At 45.0% G+C, this 18,785-nt stretch overlaps 1 protein-coding gene across 1 annotated transcript in view; it reads left to right on the forward strand.

The window, feature by feature from the left end:
- The window catches only part of Prkcb (protein kinase C, beta), a gene marked incomplete at its 5' end in the record, with an annotated part of 315,029 nt that overhangs the window by 204,831 nt on the left and 91,413 nt on the right, over positions 1-18,785 (forward strand). The window contains 2 exon segments of the mRNA XM_005405341.2: positions 12,045-12,201; positions 13,328-13,462. Of these exon segments, the coding sequence (XP_005405398.2) occupies positions 12,045-12,201; positions 13,328-13,462 (292 nt within the window).

Genomic DNA, 18,785 nt, shown 5'->3' on the forward strand with positions numbered 1-18,785 from the left:
ATTTATTTATTTATTTATTTATTTATTTATTTATTTATTTATTTTGGTACCGGGAATCGAACTCACGACCTTGCCTTGCCAGGTGGGCACTGTGCCGCTGAGCTACATCCCCAGCCTCAAACAACAAATTTAATGGTGGAGGACTGAATGTTTTTCTCCTCAGGGGTGCAGTACTACAAGGCTGCCCACCTTTACCACTCCTGTCCAGCCTCATACTGGAATGTCTAGCCAGTGTAATAAGACAATAAAAATAAAATGTGTACAGATTGAAAAAGAAAAAATCCCAACTATCCCTGTACGCAGAAAACATATTGTTTATATAGAAAATCCGTAGGAATCTAAAAAATTCCTAGAACCAATAAACGAGTTTTGCTACATTGTAGAATACAAGGTTAACAAAACAGAAACTGTATTTCTATGAATTAACAAGTACCTAGAAACCACAAGCTTTTAAAATGCTGTGTGTAATAATTTTAAAACAAATGGAATATTTCAGTTTACATCTAACAGCACATACCTAAAAATGATGACTATTACAAAATAGAGAAAGAAATGTTAAAAATACCTAAATAAACAGAGAAACACGCCATGTTCATGTACTGGGCAGCTCAGTAGAGCAAAGGTGTCAGCTTTCTGTTTTGGTTTTGCTCAAAGCCTTGAATATATTAGTCAGGTGCTGTACCGCTGAGCCACGTCCTCATTGGATGTCATTTCCTAAGTTTTTCATTCTCAGGGTAAAACTCACTTGACATCCAAAGATGTCAGTTCCTAAGGATTATTTGCAGATTACAAGTCAAATACCCGTAAGATTTTTTTTGTTGATTATGAATAAGGTGACCCTAACATTTATATAGAAATGCAAAGGAACTGGGATTGCTAAAACCATGTTTGAGATGAAGAATAAAGTTGGAGGCATCACAGGATCCAATCTTAAAACTGACTACATGGAACTCACTAGTCAGGCATTGTGGTTGGGTGAAATCATGGGTAGAGAAACTAGTGAAATAAGATAGAGTCTAGAAATAGACCACACACATAACCAACTGATTGTAACAAAAGTATAAGTAAATGAAATTGGGAAAAGGGTTTTTTAACCTGACCAATTTTGCATGCCTGTATCTGGTAATCTGAGCAACTGATTTGAAGACAACAATACGAAATGGAATTACCATGGTGAATTCCTACCATCTTGTCTAGTGAAACTCTGTATTATCTCTAATGTTTTACCTAATAATTATTTTCTTACTCTCTTTAATGGTTTGAACAATCTTCCATTCTTACATCTGGCAATCTGAGCAATGTAGTTGAAGATAACAATATGTAATACAGCAACTGTTGTTAATTCCTATCATTTTGTCTTCAAACCCTGTATCACTTTTAATGCTCTTGCTTTGTTTCGTTTGTTTGTGATGTTGGTGTGCTGCTATTGTTCTTTTTTTTTTTCTCATTTATTATCCTCTTTAAAATTAAAAAAACAATTGGGAAGATGGTAGTCTTTCAACAAACAATGTCCAGAATGATCAAACATCTTATGCAACTTCATTTTTTGGTACCGGGGATCAAATCCAGAGCCTTGCACATGCTTGTAAGTGCTCTACTCCTGAAATAGACTCCCAGCCCCTGATTAGACAACTAAATGCAGACAAAATGAACTTCTGCTTTACACCTTATACAATAATCATCTCAAAATGGGCTATAGATGTAAATGGAAAATATAAAGGTATGAAATTTTAGAAAACACAAAGGGAAGTTTTTCTGACCTGTGGTTAGACAAAGAGTTATTAGACATGACTAAAAGTATGACTCATACAAGCAAGAAAATGTTGGACTTCATTAAAATTAAAATGCTTTTGTTCTACAAAATACACAGCAGGAAAAGACAAGTTACATACTGAAAGAAAATATTAGCAAATCACGTACTCCACAAAGGGTTTGTATGCTGAATAAAGAAATCTCAGATTGATTAATACAAGAACAAACAACTTCATCAAAAACACGGGCTAAAATCTTGAACAAACACTTCACCCAAGATGATGTAAGGGTGGTAAATACGTGAGTGGAAAGCTATTCGATAGCATTAGAAATTATGACAATGCACATTAAAATCGTTGTGAGATACCATTACACAACTACTAGAGAATGGCTAAAATAATGCTAGGATGGTAGTAACCAGCAAGGCTGCAAAACAAGCAGTACCACCGTCCACCCTTGGTAGAGATGAGTGGTACAGTCACTCTGGAGAGCAGTTTGATTTCCAAGTCAGTTCACAACAGTTTAACGATTTGTCTCACTAGCGTGAGAAAATGAACATGTAAATAAGATCTGAAATGTACAATAGATATTGTGAATTGGGAAGAGACGTTCAAAAGAAAAGACAAAGGATAGGGGAAAGGAAGAAAGGGAAAAATATATTTATGCACAAGATAGTAAGATAGTTACACAGCTAGTGTTCCTTAGTTCATTGAAAAGAAAGTTTGTGCTAATACTGTATAGACAAGATACCACGCCTGTATCTTCTGCCCCGCATAACTGCTACAAGACAACAATACCCCATCTATCAACTATTGTAACTGACCACACAAACCAACAAATGCTGCTGAGGACGTCGGGTGAAAGGAACCTTTCTAGATGGTTGGTGGAAATGTAAACTAGTGCAGCCACTATGGAAATCAGTGTGGAGATCCCTCAAAAAACTAAAATGAGAAATTCCCTTTGACCCAGCCACACCACTCCTGGGCATATTCCCAAGAGAGGTAAGGCGGCAGACTGTAGTGATACATGTATGTCCGTGTTTATCGCCGCACAATTCACAACAGCTGAGCTCTGTAAGCAGCCTACCTGCCCATCAGCAGATAAATGGGTAAAGAAAAGATGTGATAGATACAGATATAAATATAGATATAGTCATAATCAATTCCCCATGATGAATGTACTTTTGTATATCATATACTAATAAAAGAGGGGAAAAATAAAAGAAAATCTGATTATATACACAATGGAATTTTATTCAGCCATAAAGAAAATGAAATCATGTCATTTGCAGGAGAATAGATGGAACTTGAGACCAGAGTATTAAATGAAATAAATCAGATACAGACAGTTAAATATCATATGGCTTCTCTTATATGAGAAAACTAAAATATAAATAAATAAAAGGGTATAATAAAGGAGATATGGTAGGAAACAAAAAGGCAGAATTTTAGAGATCGGGAAGGGGATCAAGGAAAGGGGAGAGGCTGGAGAAGCAGTTAAGAGAACTGATACAAACGTAACTGTTACACATTATAAACATATACCAATACATATATCTTACATATAATTAAACTGAATATCAGATACCTCTGTTTTGAGCCCTGCACCCTTCAATAGGAGAATTACCTTCTTTTCTAGTTTTCACAGACTTAACGATATACTCATTTTCTAGAGAGACCGTACAATTAGCCCTACAGTTAGAAAAGATGTGATAGATACAGATATAAATGTAGATATACTTTCTAATTGTATGGCTATCCAAATGTTTGGATAGCCTACATTTCCTGGGTTAATCATTATTCAACATGGGACTCTACCAAAAATCTCACGTTGCACCCTGTAGAGATGTGCCATTGTTATTGTCAATAAAAATTAGAAATTTCTCAGCACACATTACCCAATGAAGGGAAAGCTAGAAGTCAATGGCAGAAACACACAGTGTGGAAGATCATCAGATGAGCAAGGCAGAGGTAGCAGTCCAGTGGAGCTTTAAGAATGGAAACCTTGCGAATGCTTCTGGAAGGGATGGGAGAGCCAGCGGACAGGGACCCCACGGGTGACAGGCAATGTCAAGGGCCACACTGTGGCTGGAGCCCGTGACTCATGGTGACCTCATGCCCTCCTTGCGTGATGCTTTCTTGAGGGGCACCCCCAGAGGCGAACATCACTGAGGACTGGGGTAGGAAAAGGGATTTTACTGGAAGAAAGAAGTGCAGACATTGAAAGCCTTCTCTTTCTGGGCAGGGCTAGGAAGGACATAAATCACAGCAGTGCACTCATGGGCCAGGGGAAAGGAAGCAGAGGATCAGAGAAAAGAAGCTTCGGGTTTAAAAGAAACATAAAAGAAAATGGTGTAAAGGGAGCAGAGAAGTAAAATGACAAAACCATCCATAACAGCTGGAAGAGAGGAGTTTGAATGTTCCCATCCCAGAGAAATGATCAATGTTTGGATAGCCTACATTTCCTGGGTTAATCAATATTCAACATGGGACTCTACCAAGAATCTCACGTTGCTCCCTTTAGAGATGTGTCATTGTTATTGTCCAAAAAAAGGATTTTTGGAGAACTCAGAGGGTGTGCTCTTCCAGGGGCGCTCCAAGGGGCTAGACGGGGATAGAAAGAAGCTCAGACTAATGAGTAGTGGATTTATTGCGTTTGGCTTCAGGTCATCTGTCATGTTCACACTGCCTCCTCCAACACCATTTGTATGAAAATCACATTGAAAGGATACTCTTTTAGCCCTGAAATTTATCTTGATCATTATAAATTTTTGTTCTGTGGTTTGGGCTAAATCGTCTCAAAGGAGAGAGGAGATCAGCATTGGCTAAGCCCCTGGTACGTGCTTCACATTCTGCTTCAGCATTATCGTCCTCTGTAATCAGGGAAGTCATATAATTTATCGTCAACACTTAAACTCCTCTGAGAGTGAAAGGACGGCGGGTGTAAACTGAGGCCATGCAGGCAGATGGGTGTGTGGCCACCCTGGCTGCTATCCAGGGGCTCATTTGAGTTGGCTGTAGCATGTGGAGGCAGGGAAACAGGCTCAGAGAAGCGTTTTGATGACGAGCACCCAGCTAGTGAGAGTCATGGCAGAGGCAGGATTTAACCTGGGTCTGCCTGACTTCAAAGTCCAGCCATTGCTCATTCACTTCCCCACTCATCTGCACCAGCTCCTCCTGTCGCCTCACTTGCCACCGCTTGACAGGCTTTCTTCTCGACAGACACAGTGACGGTCCCAGCTGGAAGTCTGTCTCAACACGGATAATTAGACATGTGATAACTGTACCTCTGCCAGCGGTGACGGGCAGCCAGCTGTGCCAGGAGCCTTGGGGCTGTGGCATGCTCGGGATGACTTGGGAGCTGCTCACGGGCTGCCCAAGGACCCTGAGTGTGCTTGTTTTGTCATCAGAACCTGCCCCAGGGTGACCGGTTAAGGGCGTGGGGATGGGGACTTGGGGGATTCCAGGCTTGCAGAAACCACACAGTATCAGAGACACCGGGGGTTAGAAGCCTTGAGGGTGGGAAGTTCAGCACACAGGAGTCAAAGTGGCAAATTGAAAAGCGGAAGTCTAGGAGCGGCTGTAATGTGAGATGGTGTGGCGTGGAGCGGAGTGAGCCAGAGGCCAGGTAAGCTGTCAGCCATCGGAGCTCCCTGGAGTTGGACAGGGGCAGGGCAGGATGGCAGAAGTAGTTCACCTCTCTGCAGTCTTTTACCTGGTCATTGCCCGTCTCTCCAGCCCTGGCCTGACACAGGGTATAGGCTGAGGGTTCCATACTCATCTCCACGCTGGTCTGTCACGTTGAGGGACTCTTGGGTCTCCATTACTTAGCACAGAGCCCGTGTTCCCGGTGCGGTGGTTGAAATCATGGGCTTTGAAACGCTGCTGTGCTGATCCAGTTGCTCTAGGAAATCTTTGGTGGGGAGAGGCTGGGGCCCCTGAAGGCAAGACAGTGGCTTTTTGGAAGCTGTCAATACACAATTGGATTTTTTATTCAGTTTTCATAACACTGGCAGCATGGGACACATTCTTTTTGTAGGAAATGTAGAGAGTGACAGCTAAGGCTGAAGTCTTTCTGTTCACTGCCCAAACCAGCCTCCTTTATGTCATCCTCAGAAGTAACCATTCCTTAATACCAATTTTGAGTCTGTTCTTCCGGACTATTTTCTGTGTATTTACATTCATATATAACCCTGTAGAGAATGTGTTTTATCATACCTTTCTTTTGAAGATTTGAAAGTCTTTTTGAACAAATTTTATTTTGACATAAACTTGAAATTACAGAAAAGTGTCAAGAATAGGGAAAGGAACTTCAAAATTCTCTTTGCCTGATTGACTAATTGTTTATGTTATATCCCATTTGGCGTATCCTTCTCTCCATTAAATATTTTTATATATGTGCATTTTCTCCTGAGCCACTTGAGAATAAGTTGGGGTCAAGGTTCCCATTAACCCCAAAATACTTCAGTGTGTGATTCCCCAGTACAAGGATACTCTTCTACATGTGTATAGTACAATTATCTAAATGAAAGAATGTGACATTGACCCAGTGCCGTTATCTGAAAGCTCAGGTCCAGATTTCATTCATGGAACCACTCAGGATTTTTCTCAAAGAGGCATTATGTTGTAATCAACATAATGCCTCTTGCTTCTTTTTCTTCAAAAATGTTAGTGTATGTGGACAGCCCAGTGTTACCAGCATGTGCGTAGTAGTTCATAGCATGAAGACGCTATAGAACCTTGACTCCTTCCAGGTTAGCTTTTCTTTTTTCTTTTTATTTTCCTTTTGTTTGTTTTTTGCTTTTGCAGTGCTGGGGATTGGATCCAGGCCCTTGTGCATGCTAGGCAAAAGTGCTTTACCACTGAGCGTACGGCCCTTTTAATTTTAGTTTGAGACAGGGTCTTGCTGAGTTGCCAGATTGACTTTGAATGTGCGATCCTCCTGCTTCAGCCTCTCAAATAGTTGGTATTACAGGCATGCACCATCATGCCTGAAACAGTAAACATCCTCAAACCGAGTGTTAGTGGGTATAGCTTTGAGTCACAGTTCTCTAGACACATAAGGAGAAGGAATAAGAGCTCATATTCTCAGGAAATTTTCTTCAAATGGAGTTTTAGTAGAGTCTCTCCTGATTCACACAATGATGTCAAGGCAAGAAAAACTTGCCCAAAATGTTTTGGGGGAAGAAAAAAATTAGGCAAGTTCTTGGTGAAGAGCAACTTTTTGGAAATTCTTTAACATAGTGCTATCCTTTTATGGATTCAATGCTATCTTAAGCGGTTTTTCACTAGGACACAGAGGGCTTGCTTACCCTAATTGTTATTGTTGTAGAGATTGAACTTAGGGCTTCCTAATGAACTATATAACCTTAGCCCTTTTTAATTTTTACTTTGAGACAGTGTCACACTAAGTGGCTAAATTGCCCAGGCTGGACTTGAACGTTCGGTCCTCCGGTCTCAGCCTCCCAGAGTGCTGGGATTACAGACCTGCACCACTATGCCCAGGTTTGCTTGCTCTGAATGATGGAAACAGTGTTTACCCCGACTGAGCCTCATGTCCGAAGCCAGCAGTGTTCCCGAGGCCGGGAAGCTCAGCTTCTGCACATTTAGCAAACTTCCACCCGGGAGGAAGGCTGCTATTTCTACTGCATGTGCAGCACTTTGCACCATCTGGGCTGGATGGATTTCAACGAAGATAGTAAAGAAACATTTATCAAATAAAATCAAAGATGGCCTTGCCAAGTGTGGTCTAGAGAGATTTGCTGTCTCGGTATGTGTGTGGCTGTCACTGCGGGGCAGCATGCCTTGACTTCGCCAAGCTGCCTGAGGGACAGGTCTTTGGATGTGAGCCTGCGCTGCTGTCCGCTGCTCCTGATACAGTGGTTTCAGTTGCTGGAGTTTCAGAGTTGTGAATGCCCACAGTCCAGAAGCGATTCCCGTCCTCTCCTTCCAACAGAATTGTTTTGCCCTCTGTGGTAGGGAGTAGACTCAAACGGACAGAGGTCGAAGAAAGGCGTGGAAAATGAGAGGAGAGGTGAACTTGTTCCCTCAGGAGTGGGCAGTACCAGAAGTAAATGCTGAAGGAAAGGGTGTCCTTTCTTACTGCTAAATTTTTATTAGTGTACGTCCTTGTTACTTCCCAAGTTGCTGAGACAAAATACCCAACACCCAGCACTTAGGGAAGGAGAGGGTTATTTTGGCTCGTGTTTCAGTGTGTAGTCAGCTGGCTGTGCGACAGAAAGGCATGGCGGAGGGGAGCTGCTCGCAGCGTGGTGCACGGGAAGCAGCAAGGGTGCAGGGAGGAGTGGCGGGGGAGGCTTGCCCTTCCAGGCCGCCCCCGGAGACCACCGCCTCAGATCAGGTTCCACTTCCCAGCACCTCCTGCCACACCCCTGATCAGTCAGTGAGCTTCACCCGTGGGTATCTAGATATGGGCCGTAATAGTATTTGTTTGTGGTACAAAATAAATACATTTGTTCTGGGGAATCGGCACATGCTCATATTGCATCTTGATTCTTTTTACCTCCCCTGCTCCATCCTCCCAGCCCCAGATCCACTTCCATCACAGTAAAGTCTGTCTCCATTCTTATCATCTGTCTTGTATTTTGCTCTTTGAGTATTTAGACTTTGAGTTTCTCATGTAAGAGAAACCAAGTGATATTTAGTTTTCTCTCATTTGTTTCTCTTAGCATGATGGTCTAGCTCAAGGTGCATGTTTTCCTACAGATGACTCAAATTTATGGCCAATTAGTACCCCACTAGGTGTATGTGCTACATCTTTATCCATTCATCTGTTGATGGACATGGAGACCACTTCCAAGACTTAGCAACTGTAGCTTGTGTTGCTGTAAACAGAGGCGTGCGTGGATCAGGGTAATATGATGACTTTAATTCTTTGGGGAAGGTACCTACAGGTATAGTTGAACCAAGTGGAATCTCTCGTTTAGCCTTCTGAGGAACCTCCCTACAGATTTCCAGAGTTACTGCCCTGATGGAGATCCCCACCAGAAGTGTGGAAGGTTCCTTTCCCCACAACCTCACCAGCATTTGTTGTTTTGGGCTTGTGATGGGGGCCACTGGAAAAGGACATTCTTCACCCACTGATCTGAAGATGGACAGTTGCAGCGTACCGCACTTCTTGTCCTTCAGAGCACACTGCAAGGCCTGAGAAGTCCCGAACTTACAAGAGAAGACTTTGCCCCCGTGGTGGTCTTCGTGGCATTTGTCCGTCAGACGAGGAGGCAAGGACGGGCCTCGCCAGAAGGAAGAAAGAGGAGCAGTTCCCACTTGCCTGTGTTTTCAATCAACCAGACAGACGAGTTTCTGGCACGTCGCTGTCTCAAATCCTGTTCTCATGGCGCTGACTGTGTGACAGAGGTGTCATTCCCAGACTAGAAACTGGCACATGCTATTTTCCTTGGAAAGCTCAGGAACGAGAGAAAATAACAGTTGGGGACTGTGCTCTGCGGGGAACACGCGCTGGTGTCATAGAAAGCGTCACTCCGCGGGGCAGCGTTACTCGCTGTGTCTCTGTGGGCCAGCAGCGTCACCCCGTGGGGAAACTTGTTGGCAAAGCACACGCGCAGACCCCAGTCCAGACCTGTAGAATCCGCACCGTCTGAGGAGGGTGGGGCCCCAGAAATCTCTCCCGCCATCCCTTGGTGATGCTTAGGCCTGCTAAGCATTGGGAAGCACTGTTCTGGAAGGGTTCTCATGGGCAGATCAGACACATGGTTCTCAAGAAGAAAGAGCACGGTGGCTCTGTCTTACCCCGCTGCATTTGGGACTGATTAGGTATTCATAATAGACACAGACAGATGTAGTTAAAGAGGGCAGTGAATAACAATGGTGCAATAGCAGCGAGATAGCTAGTGTTTAGTGAGTATTTTTCTAGGTCCCAGATTCTGTGCTAAACATGCCCAGTTTACTAACAACCAATTATTGATCAAGAAAGTGATATTTAAATACGAGAAGTAACTGCTAGGCGAAATGTCTACCCAGTGTCTTACAGCCTTGTATTCAGGACACTTCGCAGTCAGCCTTGGATTAGAAATCTCATTAGCCTCCCTCCCTCCCTTCTTCCCTCTGTCCCTCCCTCCCTCCCTCCTCCCCTCTCCTTCCCTCCTTCCCCTTTCCCTCCCACCTTCCCTTCCTTCCTCCTTCCTCCCCCTTTGCCTCCCTTCCTCCCCTTTCCCTTCCTCTTTCCCTCCCTCCCTCCCTCCTCCCCTTTTCCTCACTTCCTCCCTCTTTCCCTCTCTCCTTCCCTTCCTTCCGCTTTCCTCCCTCTTTGCCTCCCTCCCTCCCTCCCTCTCTGCCTCCTCCCCTCCCTCCTTCCTTTCCTTCTCTCAGCTTTGGTCAGCTGCTTGGGGTTTTGTCAGATAAGAAAGACAGAAAGAACCAGGGGGAAGGGAGTTGAGAAATCTTCCAGGGAACAGTATGTACTTGTAAATGGAGGTAAACGGAGAGAAAACAAGAGTGGGAATTCAGAGACTAGGCTCTGGGTTCAGTGGAGGGACGGGCGGGGCAGACTTTGGAGGGAGTAGCAGAGCAATGAACCAAAAGCTAGGATGTGACATAAGATAGTGACATATAATTTGGGGGATGATAAGCTCCAGGTGTGACCACGGGAGGCAATAACTGGGAACCACAGGAAGTGAGCCGGCGCTTTATCCCCTACTTTCCAGTGTGCTGTCTTCTCATGTGTTTGTCTTGCCATCTTGAACTAGTAAAATTCCTGTTTTTATTGTCTCATTGCTCTGGTGGAACATTTAGAAAAAACTGTTGAATAACGGCTAAGGTAATGGGTGTCTTTGTCTTACTTCCAGCTTTAATGGGATTGCGTTTGTCATGAGCCGTGGCACTATTATTTCGATAGCCTGGATCCTGTTAAGAGATTTCATTGCTATTTTCAGATAACTGCAGTGAGCTTATGGTTTTCTCCTTTCACCCACAAATTGATGAATATATTAATAATAGATTCGCAAAGGTTGAATCATCTTCGCATTGCTGGTAGGACTCATTATATATTTAACTTCTAGCAGATAGTTTGATTCATTTTGGATTGAATGTATTATGTGGGATTTTTCTGTTGTAAGTGAGCTTGTTAACACTGTATCCGTAAGACCCGCACACGTCTCGTTTCCTAGCCCCCTTCCCTCGGCTACCTGTGTTCCTGGCTTTTGAACTGATGGTGACTCATTTTTTCCTCTTTCTCCAGGCTGGTGTTTCATTCTGCCTCAGCCTTTCCACGGCTGGTTGCACCTTAGCGCACATCCTCTGCTCCCTTTCCTTTCCTTCCCGGCCATCCTTTGCTGCCCTCCTTTCCCTAACCGGCCTTTTGACCTTCACCCCGGAAGTTCTTGACTGAGGATGCAGCCTTGCTGTAACTCTGCCAGGACTTTTCCTGCCTTCTCCCGGTGGGCTCTCCTAGTTCTCCTTCAGGTCTTTGTTTCTGTACTGAGGTAAAATCTACATCACATAAAATTAGCCATGAACTTTATAGAAGTGTAACGTTCCATGGCCCTTAGTACTTGGGCAGTGCTGTGCCGCCGTGCTCCCCACCTCTAGCTCCAGTACTTTTCAGCACCCCTAAAACTCTGTACTCAAAAGCGGTAGCTCCTCTTCTCCGTCTGCCCTGAGCCGGTGGCAGCTGCTAGTCTGCTGTATATGTCGCTGTAGGTTTATCTGCTTGAAAGTTTCGTACAAATGGAGTCATACAATAGGTGACCTTTTGTGTCTGGGTACACACTTGTTCCTGTGCCACTATTCCCAATAATCCAAACGTAGAAATAACACAAATGCTGATCTACAGATGAGTGTATCAACAAAATGTCCAAGACCTGTGCAGTGGGATATTGCGGAGCCTGAAAAAGGCATGAAGAAGTGATCCCTGCGATTACATGGGCCTTGAAAATATTATGCTAAATGTACGAAGCCAGTCTTTCTGTGGGCTCTGTAGAAGACAAGCTCAGAAAACACAGTTATGCTTGGGTGTGGTGTAGGAAGAGCAAAATGAAATCAGAAACCAGTTTTTTTTTTTGGTACCGGGAATTGAACTCAGGACCTTGCACTTGCCAGGCAGACAGAAATCACTTCGTAGCCAAGATACAACAGAATCTGCATGTTATCAACTTACCTCATTTTCTATCCCTCTAGCTGTCGATATTAATAAAAATCCCAGCAAACACGCCTGGTGCCAAGGACCCTGCCTACCGCGTGTCCTGCAGACATTACTGGTTGGGGTGTAAACATCTAGGGCACTATTAATGTTAAAACTGCTTTTTTCTTTTTTAGTAAGAGATGCAAAGAACCTTGTACCCATGGACCCCAATGGCTTGTCAGATCCCTACGTAAAACTGAAACTGATCCCCGATCCCAAAAGTGAGAGCAAGCAGAAGACCAAAACCATCAAGTGCTCCCTCAATCCTGAGTGGAACGAGACGTTTAGATTGTAAGTTGAAATGCTGGTGGCCTGGCGTGGGTGGGAGAGGCGGGTAGGGGCTACCGGAAACTGGGGCTTTCTCCCTCCCTGCCGTCCGATTCTTCCCCTCCCACTCTCCCCTCCTTACTGCCTCCCTCCCTTATTCCTCCCATCCTTTTTCCTCTTCTACCTGCATTTTTTGTACCGTGGGCCAAGTAAAAATGAGAAGCTTTTAGAAGACCTGTGATACGGGGAGTGGGTGGGATAGGGAGCAGTGCACTGTGCTGCTAGATGAACATAAATTGTGGCAGAAGCTGTGGGTCGTAGGCAACAGCGGGTGTAACCTATGGGGTGCAGTGGCGACATCTTAGGGCTCATTTGACGGAAATGTTGGGTGTTCAGACTGCTGGGAGATCTCCGTTAGCTTCCCTGGCCAGTGCCCAAAAATCCCCACCAAGGGGTGTGGTGTTAATTAGAAGAGCTGATCTTTATTGAGCACATACTGTGTGTCACACGCACAGGTTAAATGATGTCATTTCACTGGCTCATTTTGTTCCCATTCTGTGGATGAGGTATATTACAGAAGTGAAAGCAGACGCCCAAAGTTCTACAGCAAACACAAAGTACAGCGGGATTCAGCCTCAGACAATCAGACATCAGAGCCCACGCTTGAGTCCCAGGCGGAGAGCACGTGACTTTAGGCGGTCCATTTGGCCCCTTTGGAGAGTACCGTTTCTCAGGGCAGACTAGGAACCTCTCAGCTTCCATGCAATGCCTCAGACCAGACCATCTCCCTTTCCCTAGACACTGCTGCAGCCTTGGCCCACACACGTGCAAATGCACATGTGTACACACCCAGTTGTGTACTTCTATCTGTATTCATTAGGATTCCTGAACACTGCGCGTTCTATTAAGACGTAGACAGAAGAGGTAGGAGCTGCTCCCGTCAGAGCTGGCCTAGGCCCTCTGCCTGCTTAAGCCTCAGGCTGTCAAGCAGGAAAAGCTCCCCGTCTCTGGGGAATGGAGACCGAGTATGTTTCTTGCGGCAGCTTGTAACGTTTACAAATCTCTGCCCCCAGGTCTTGTCCTCTTGTACCTTTCATCTGCTTGAGAAGTCACCACAGCCTCAGCTGCTTGCTTTCTTTTCTCTTTGCAGTCAGCTGAAAGAGTCAGACAAAGACAGAAGACTGTCCGTGGAGATTTGGGACTGGGATCTGACTAGCAGGAATGACTTCATGGGGTCTCTGTCCTTCGGGATTTCTGAGCTGCAGAAAGCTGGTGTTGACGGATGGTAAGGAAAATCTTGCTTTGGGAGCTGCAGTATAATTTAGTCCATCACGTATATCTTCCCTTTCCTCTTGAAAGTGAACCAGGAGAGCAGAGTCCCAGAGTGAGGGCTGGGTTGGGTCTGCCTCACAGATATGATTTACTTTAAAAAGGAACAATAAGTCAGGCGTGGTGATGCACCCCTGTAATCCCAGCACTTGGGAGGCTGAGGCAGGAGGAGCATCTTGAGTTGGAGGCCGGCCTGGGCTACACAGTGAGTTCAAGGCCAGCCTGGACGACATAGCACGACCCTATCTCACAGCTCACAGCAAGACCCTGTCTCAAAAAACAGAAACAATTAAAAGGGATAATAAGTTGCCAGGGTTTTGGAAACCTGGGGGCTTTAAGGACAGTGGGGAACAGTTGGACAGTGCATGCCCCCCAAGACGTGGTTTCCTGTTTGCTGCAGTCCTGCCGCCCCCCCTTCTCACGTTTGCCCTCCCTGACACAGTTCCGTGACTGGGTTGGCACGAAGTGGCTCGGTTCACTGAGAAGTCCTGAGCAACTCACTTGGGGAGTTTGGCTGTTTAAGGGGCTGCCTCTTGGTTGAGAGCTGGCTGTGGCCGTCTTCACAGTCAGCGGCACTATTTCCTTTGTTCTGGAGTCTTTTCTCTTTTCTTTCTCTTTCTCTTTTTTCCTTCCTTCCTTCCCTCCTTTCCTGCTCTTCTTTTCCTCCCTCCTTTCTTCCCTCCCTCCTTCCCTCCCACAGCTTTTGTACTGAACCCATGGCCTTTGTACTGAATTACAACCTTTTTAAATTTTTTTTTTTTTGAGACAGAATCTTGGCAAGTTGCTCAGGCTGAGCTTGGACTTGTGATCCTTCTGCCTCAGCTTCCCAGCATGCTGGGGTTGCAGGAACGGTGCACACCTTGCCTCACCTCCGTTTTCTAAAAGTATACTTCTCTGCGGATGAGGGAGCCCATCTGGGCCTGACTCAGTTGTGAATAACTTAAACAAAAGAATATGACTGTGAGGAAAGAGAGACCTAATTAGAAAGTGCTCTCGCATGACATGGAAAGGTCACCCCGTCATCTTTTCCCCAATGTTCAGATATTTCTTCCTAACATACGGATGCTTTGACTTTGTACTGCATCCCACCCTTGTTGACTCATGTACGGGATGTTACTTCCTCTTTAAGTAAAGTTTAAGGAGGTTAAAGACAAAGAACGCCTGATCCCCAGGGGGCAGAGGCGAGATAGGAGAGAACATAATGATAATAATTACAATAACGATAGCTACCACTTAGGACTCTCACTGGACGCCAGCACCGGGCTGAGCATTCACACAGCACTCATCAGATGTGCAGAAAAATACAACTGCTTCTCCCCCTAAAATGGATCCGCTCTTTGTCACACAAGTTTGTGACCTCACAATGGCCAAAGAGAAGGGTCCCTTCATTGCACGGGGCACCTTCTGGGTGCTCATTACAGAGTGGCTGTTCCTGCTGGTCTGTGGACCCGCGCCCGCTGGCTTCACGCCGGAGCCCTAGTACCCAGCCTGTTGCATTCCACTGTGAGGTCCCTCCACAGGGTCCCCTCTTCGTTAGTACTTGGCCCCATTTTTCTCAGCACGCCCAGGACTCCCTTTGTGGAGAACCTCAGGGTGCTGGTGGGGCTCGGTGGAGTGCCGCTCCCCGGGGTGCCGCCTGTGGGGGGCCACCCGGTGAAACCCACCTCTCCTGCCCCCGCTTGCCTCTCCCAAGAGAGAAACTCATATCACGGCCTTCCTCCTGGGCTAGCACCTGAAACAATTTTAAATAATTGTTGGCTTTGAACAGTTGTCTGCTTGAATAATTTCACCAGGAGAACCTTAATAAGCATGCTACATTTAGCTCCGGCAAATAAAAAGAAAATATAAAGGCATAAAAGAGCTGGGCATCCTAATAAACTGGAACTTCACAATGACAGCGGAAAGCAGGGATATAAAAACGGCTTCATGAGAAGGGATGGGGCCTCCAAAACGTGACCACATTTAGCCTTAGATCATCACTTAATTGTCCCCACAGTCCTGGCTAAGGCATCATTCCCAGGAGTCGGAATCGTTAGCAGTATGTTAAGGACACACAGCTCTTAAATGACAGCGCTGGAGTTTGGGTCCGGGCATCTGTGATGCCAGAGCGGAAGAATATACCAGCCCTGTTCTGTGTCTTGATGGAGGGGTGGGCAGAGGGCCAGGGGCGGGGGACAGCGAGGGCTCGGCCTTGGCTCTCCCGGCTGGCTGGACATTTCAGGACCTCAGGGGTGTCACCTGCCCTCTCTGTGCCACGGCCTTCTCCGCAGACATGCCACTCACCAGGTTGGTCACAGTACCCTCCCTCCACACTTGGGGTGTTTGTCAAGTGGATCAAACAATAGCTGGGGAGGAACATTTGCAAGCTGAAAGCCATCTTGCAGATTTTGCTGATGAAGATTTAGGGGCAAGGGATCTATGATGCTGCCTCGGCCCTGCATGAACCAAATTCTAGAAATTTGGGTTCTAATTAACATTATGTGATCTTGGGCAAGGCGCGGGCCTGCTCTGTGACTCAGTTTCCCTAGATGGAAGGGGATGAGCTCCTCCAGGTATTCTGTTGTGCTGTGCGATCATCAACAGTCCTGTAAGATTATAAGGGAGCCAGGTGTGGTGGCATACGATCATAATCCCGCACTCTAGGAGGCTGAGGCAGGAGGATCGTAAATTTGAGCCCAGCCCAGGCAACTTAATGACTTAAGGTGAGACCCTTCTCAAAATAAAAAATATAAAAGGGCTGGGGACATAGTTTAAGGCCCTGGGTTCAATCTCTAGTACTAAGAAGAAAAAAAAGATTTGAAAGGAGCTGAAAAATTCCTGTCACCCGGTGATGTCATACCAGCGCACTACTTTTGCCTGTGCTGTGCCGTGCATTGACCTGCTGTCCAAGTCTGTAGCCCAGGGACAGCAGGTTAGGCTGTGCAGTGCAGCCAGGCAGTAGGCTCTAGCATCTAGGTTTATGTGAGCACACTCTGGCAGTCACTTGATCAGGACATTGCCTAATGGCACACTCCTCAGAATGTGCCCTGCTCACTAAGTGACACATAAATGCAATTTAACACCATGTGGCAGAAACTGCAGAGGCAGCTGTGAGCGGTCCAGATGTGGTCCACCTGCCCCGGGCTCCTCATCTGCCTCTGTCACCAGCTCTGGCTCTGCTGTCAGATCCTCTTCTCTGTCTCTAATTCTGTTTATTTATGCTGTCTCATTTCTTTCCTCTTGATTTTCTGGAGGTTCATCTGTTTTACTTATTTTTTTCTTCAAAGAATTAGCTTTGGGATTTGTGTATCAATTCTGCGTCTCTTTGCTCCCTTTTTGTAGGTTTTATTTTGTACTTGACTTTGAATTTCATTTTGCTGTTTTGTTTTTCTTCTTTTATTGTATTCTACTCTTTAAAAATAATGAGCAAATATTTAAAGGAGTAGATAATTCCTCTTTGTTTCAATATGTCATGTTCTGACTTTTTTGTTTCTTTTTTAAGGTGTCTGTGCTTGTGTTTTACATTTCTTTTCTATCATACTTTTCTCTAGGCATGCGTCTCAGCTTCTCAAATTAGCTCTTTGTTTAAATTTTTATTGCTAATGTTAAATTATAGCTGTAGTGTCTTATAGGCAGAGAATATGGCCTGTGTGCTTTGCTTTCTTTTTCTCTGCTATTTTCTTTTTTCCCATTTTTTCAGTTCAGCTTGGTGTGTGTTCAGTGTTGCTAAATGCTCTGTGAACGTGACCATGAAAATATTAGTCAGATTTTTGATACTGGGACAAAATACCTGATGTCCGCAGTGTAATTAGACCCATGTGCAGTGTTTTACCATTGAATTACGTCCCCAGCCCAGAAAGTGTCTTCTAAAAGTGAATTTATTATTTAAGAACCAGATGTCTTAATGAAGAGCAATAAGGCGAAATAATACACTGGGTAACAAAATCCACAAAGATAGCATATGAACAGATAGAGTTTGCCCAATCCTAGTCCATTTTTTACCACTACTTTACTTTTCAGAATTTCCTGGAAGTCTCTGCTCCGTGCCTAGCACCCTTCTCAATTTCCAGCAAAGATCCAGATGTTCTTTTATTTTTACATTTCTTTTGGTGACTTCAGTGGAAATTTGAGGAAGAATATATTAACTGTGGAGGCAGCATTTCTACACTGGCTCACCTATCGTATTTTTGGAAGCTGCCTAAGATTTGTGAATGGAGAAAAAATTGTGATGGAAATTATAAACTTTACTTAGGAGGTATTTGGGAGTGGGGAGGTTGGGGTCTTTTTCCTCTCCTAGTTTTCTCAGATGCCTTTGGAATGTCTCTTTTCCTTCCATGTTCTTACCCTCTAAATAGCTGGATGCATCTTGGTGCTCAGGAGACAAATTGAAGCTACCCTGTTTGTGATGTGAAAGTTAATGTCATTAATAGTGATGGTGAAGGCGAATGGCTTTTATTGAGCGCTTACTGAATGCCAAACACTGCTCTTATTTCACATGCATCATCACATTCCAGCTTCACCACCAGTCTGTGAAAAAGGAATTTGTGGTTTAAGGTGTGAAGGTGACATACGAGGGCTCTGTGAGCCTAACCAACTTAATCTAAGAACACCCAAGGATGAGGGGCAGGGACAGAGGCAAGGTTTGTGACATACCCACTCAGGAATAGTATCTCTTAGGAGGGTGAATGCACAAATCTTTGGGCTTGGGAAGTTCATGGTCACCCCTGTGCACCCTGATGCCAGGATGGCAAGGGGACCATATGCAAAGTGCAAAGGAGCACAGAGCTGATCGGGAGGCATGGGGCATCTGCAGTGGGGCCTCTCAGAATGGAAGAGCAAACAGTGGGTGAAACACGACATCAGTAATCAAATGCATAGAACTAAGGAAACTGTGAAGGGGAGCGGGCTTCGCATCCTGCAGATGGCACGTTGTTTTTCTGATGTCCATGGGTTACAGTGGAGGGTGTTTATTCCAAAATGGGACCAGTGGTGTTTCAGATTTCAGATACTTTTGAGAGGTTGTGTGTGTGTGTGTGTGTGTGTGTGTGTGTGAGAGAGAGAGAGAGAGAGAGAGAGAGAGAGAGAGAGAGAGAGAGACACGGGGAGAGGGTACCAATCTAAAAGCAAAATTTATTCATGTTTGACACACACCTTCCACATATTGCCTGGAAGTAATTTTATATAATTACTTCTAAGAGATTTGGACAAAACGCAAGGTTCCCTGTTGTGGAATGTCCTACTCATGGTGCCATGTTGGGAATGAAAAGGGTTTGGCTATGGGAGCACTGTGGGTTTTGAAT

The sequence above is a fragment of the Chinchilla lanigera genome, unplaced genomic scaffold (assembly GCF_000276665.1).
Source record: "Chinchilla lanigera isolate Chin_1 unplaced genomic scaffold, ChiLan1.0 scaffold00092, whole genome shotgun sequence".
In the NCBI taxonomy this organism is placed as follows: domain Eukaryota; kingdom Metazoa; phylum Chordata; class Mammalia; order Rodentia; family Chinchillidae; genus Chinchilla; species Chinchilla lanigera.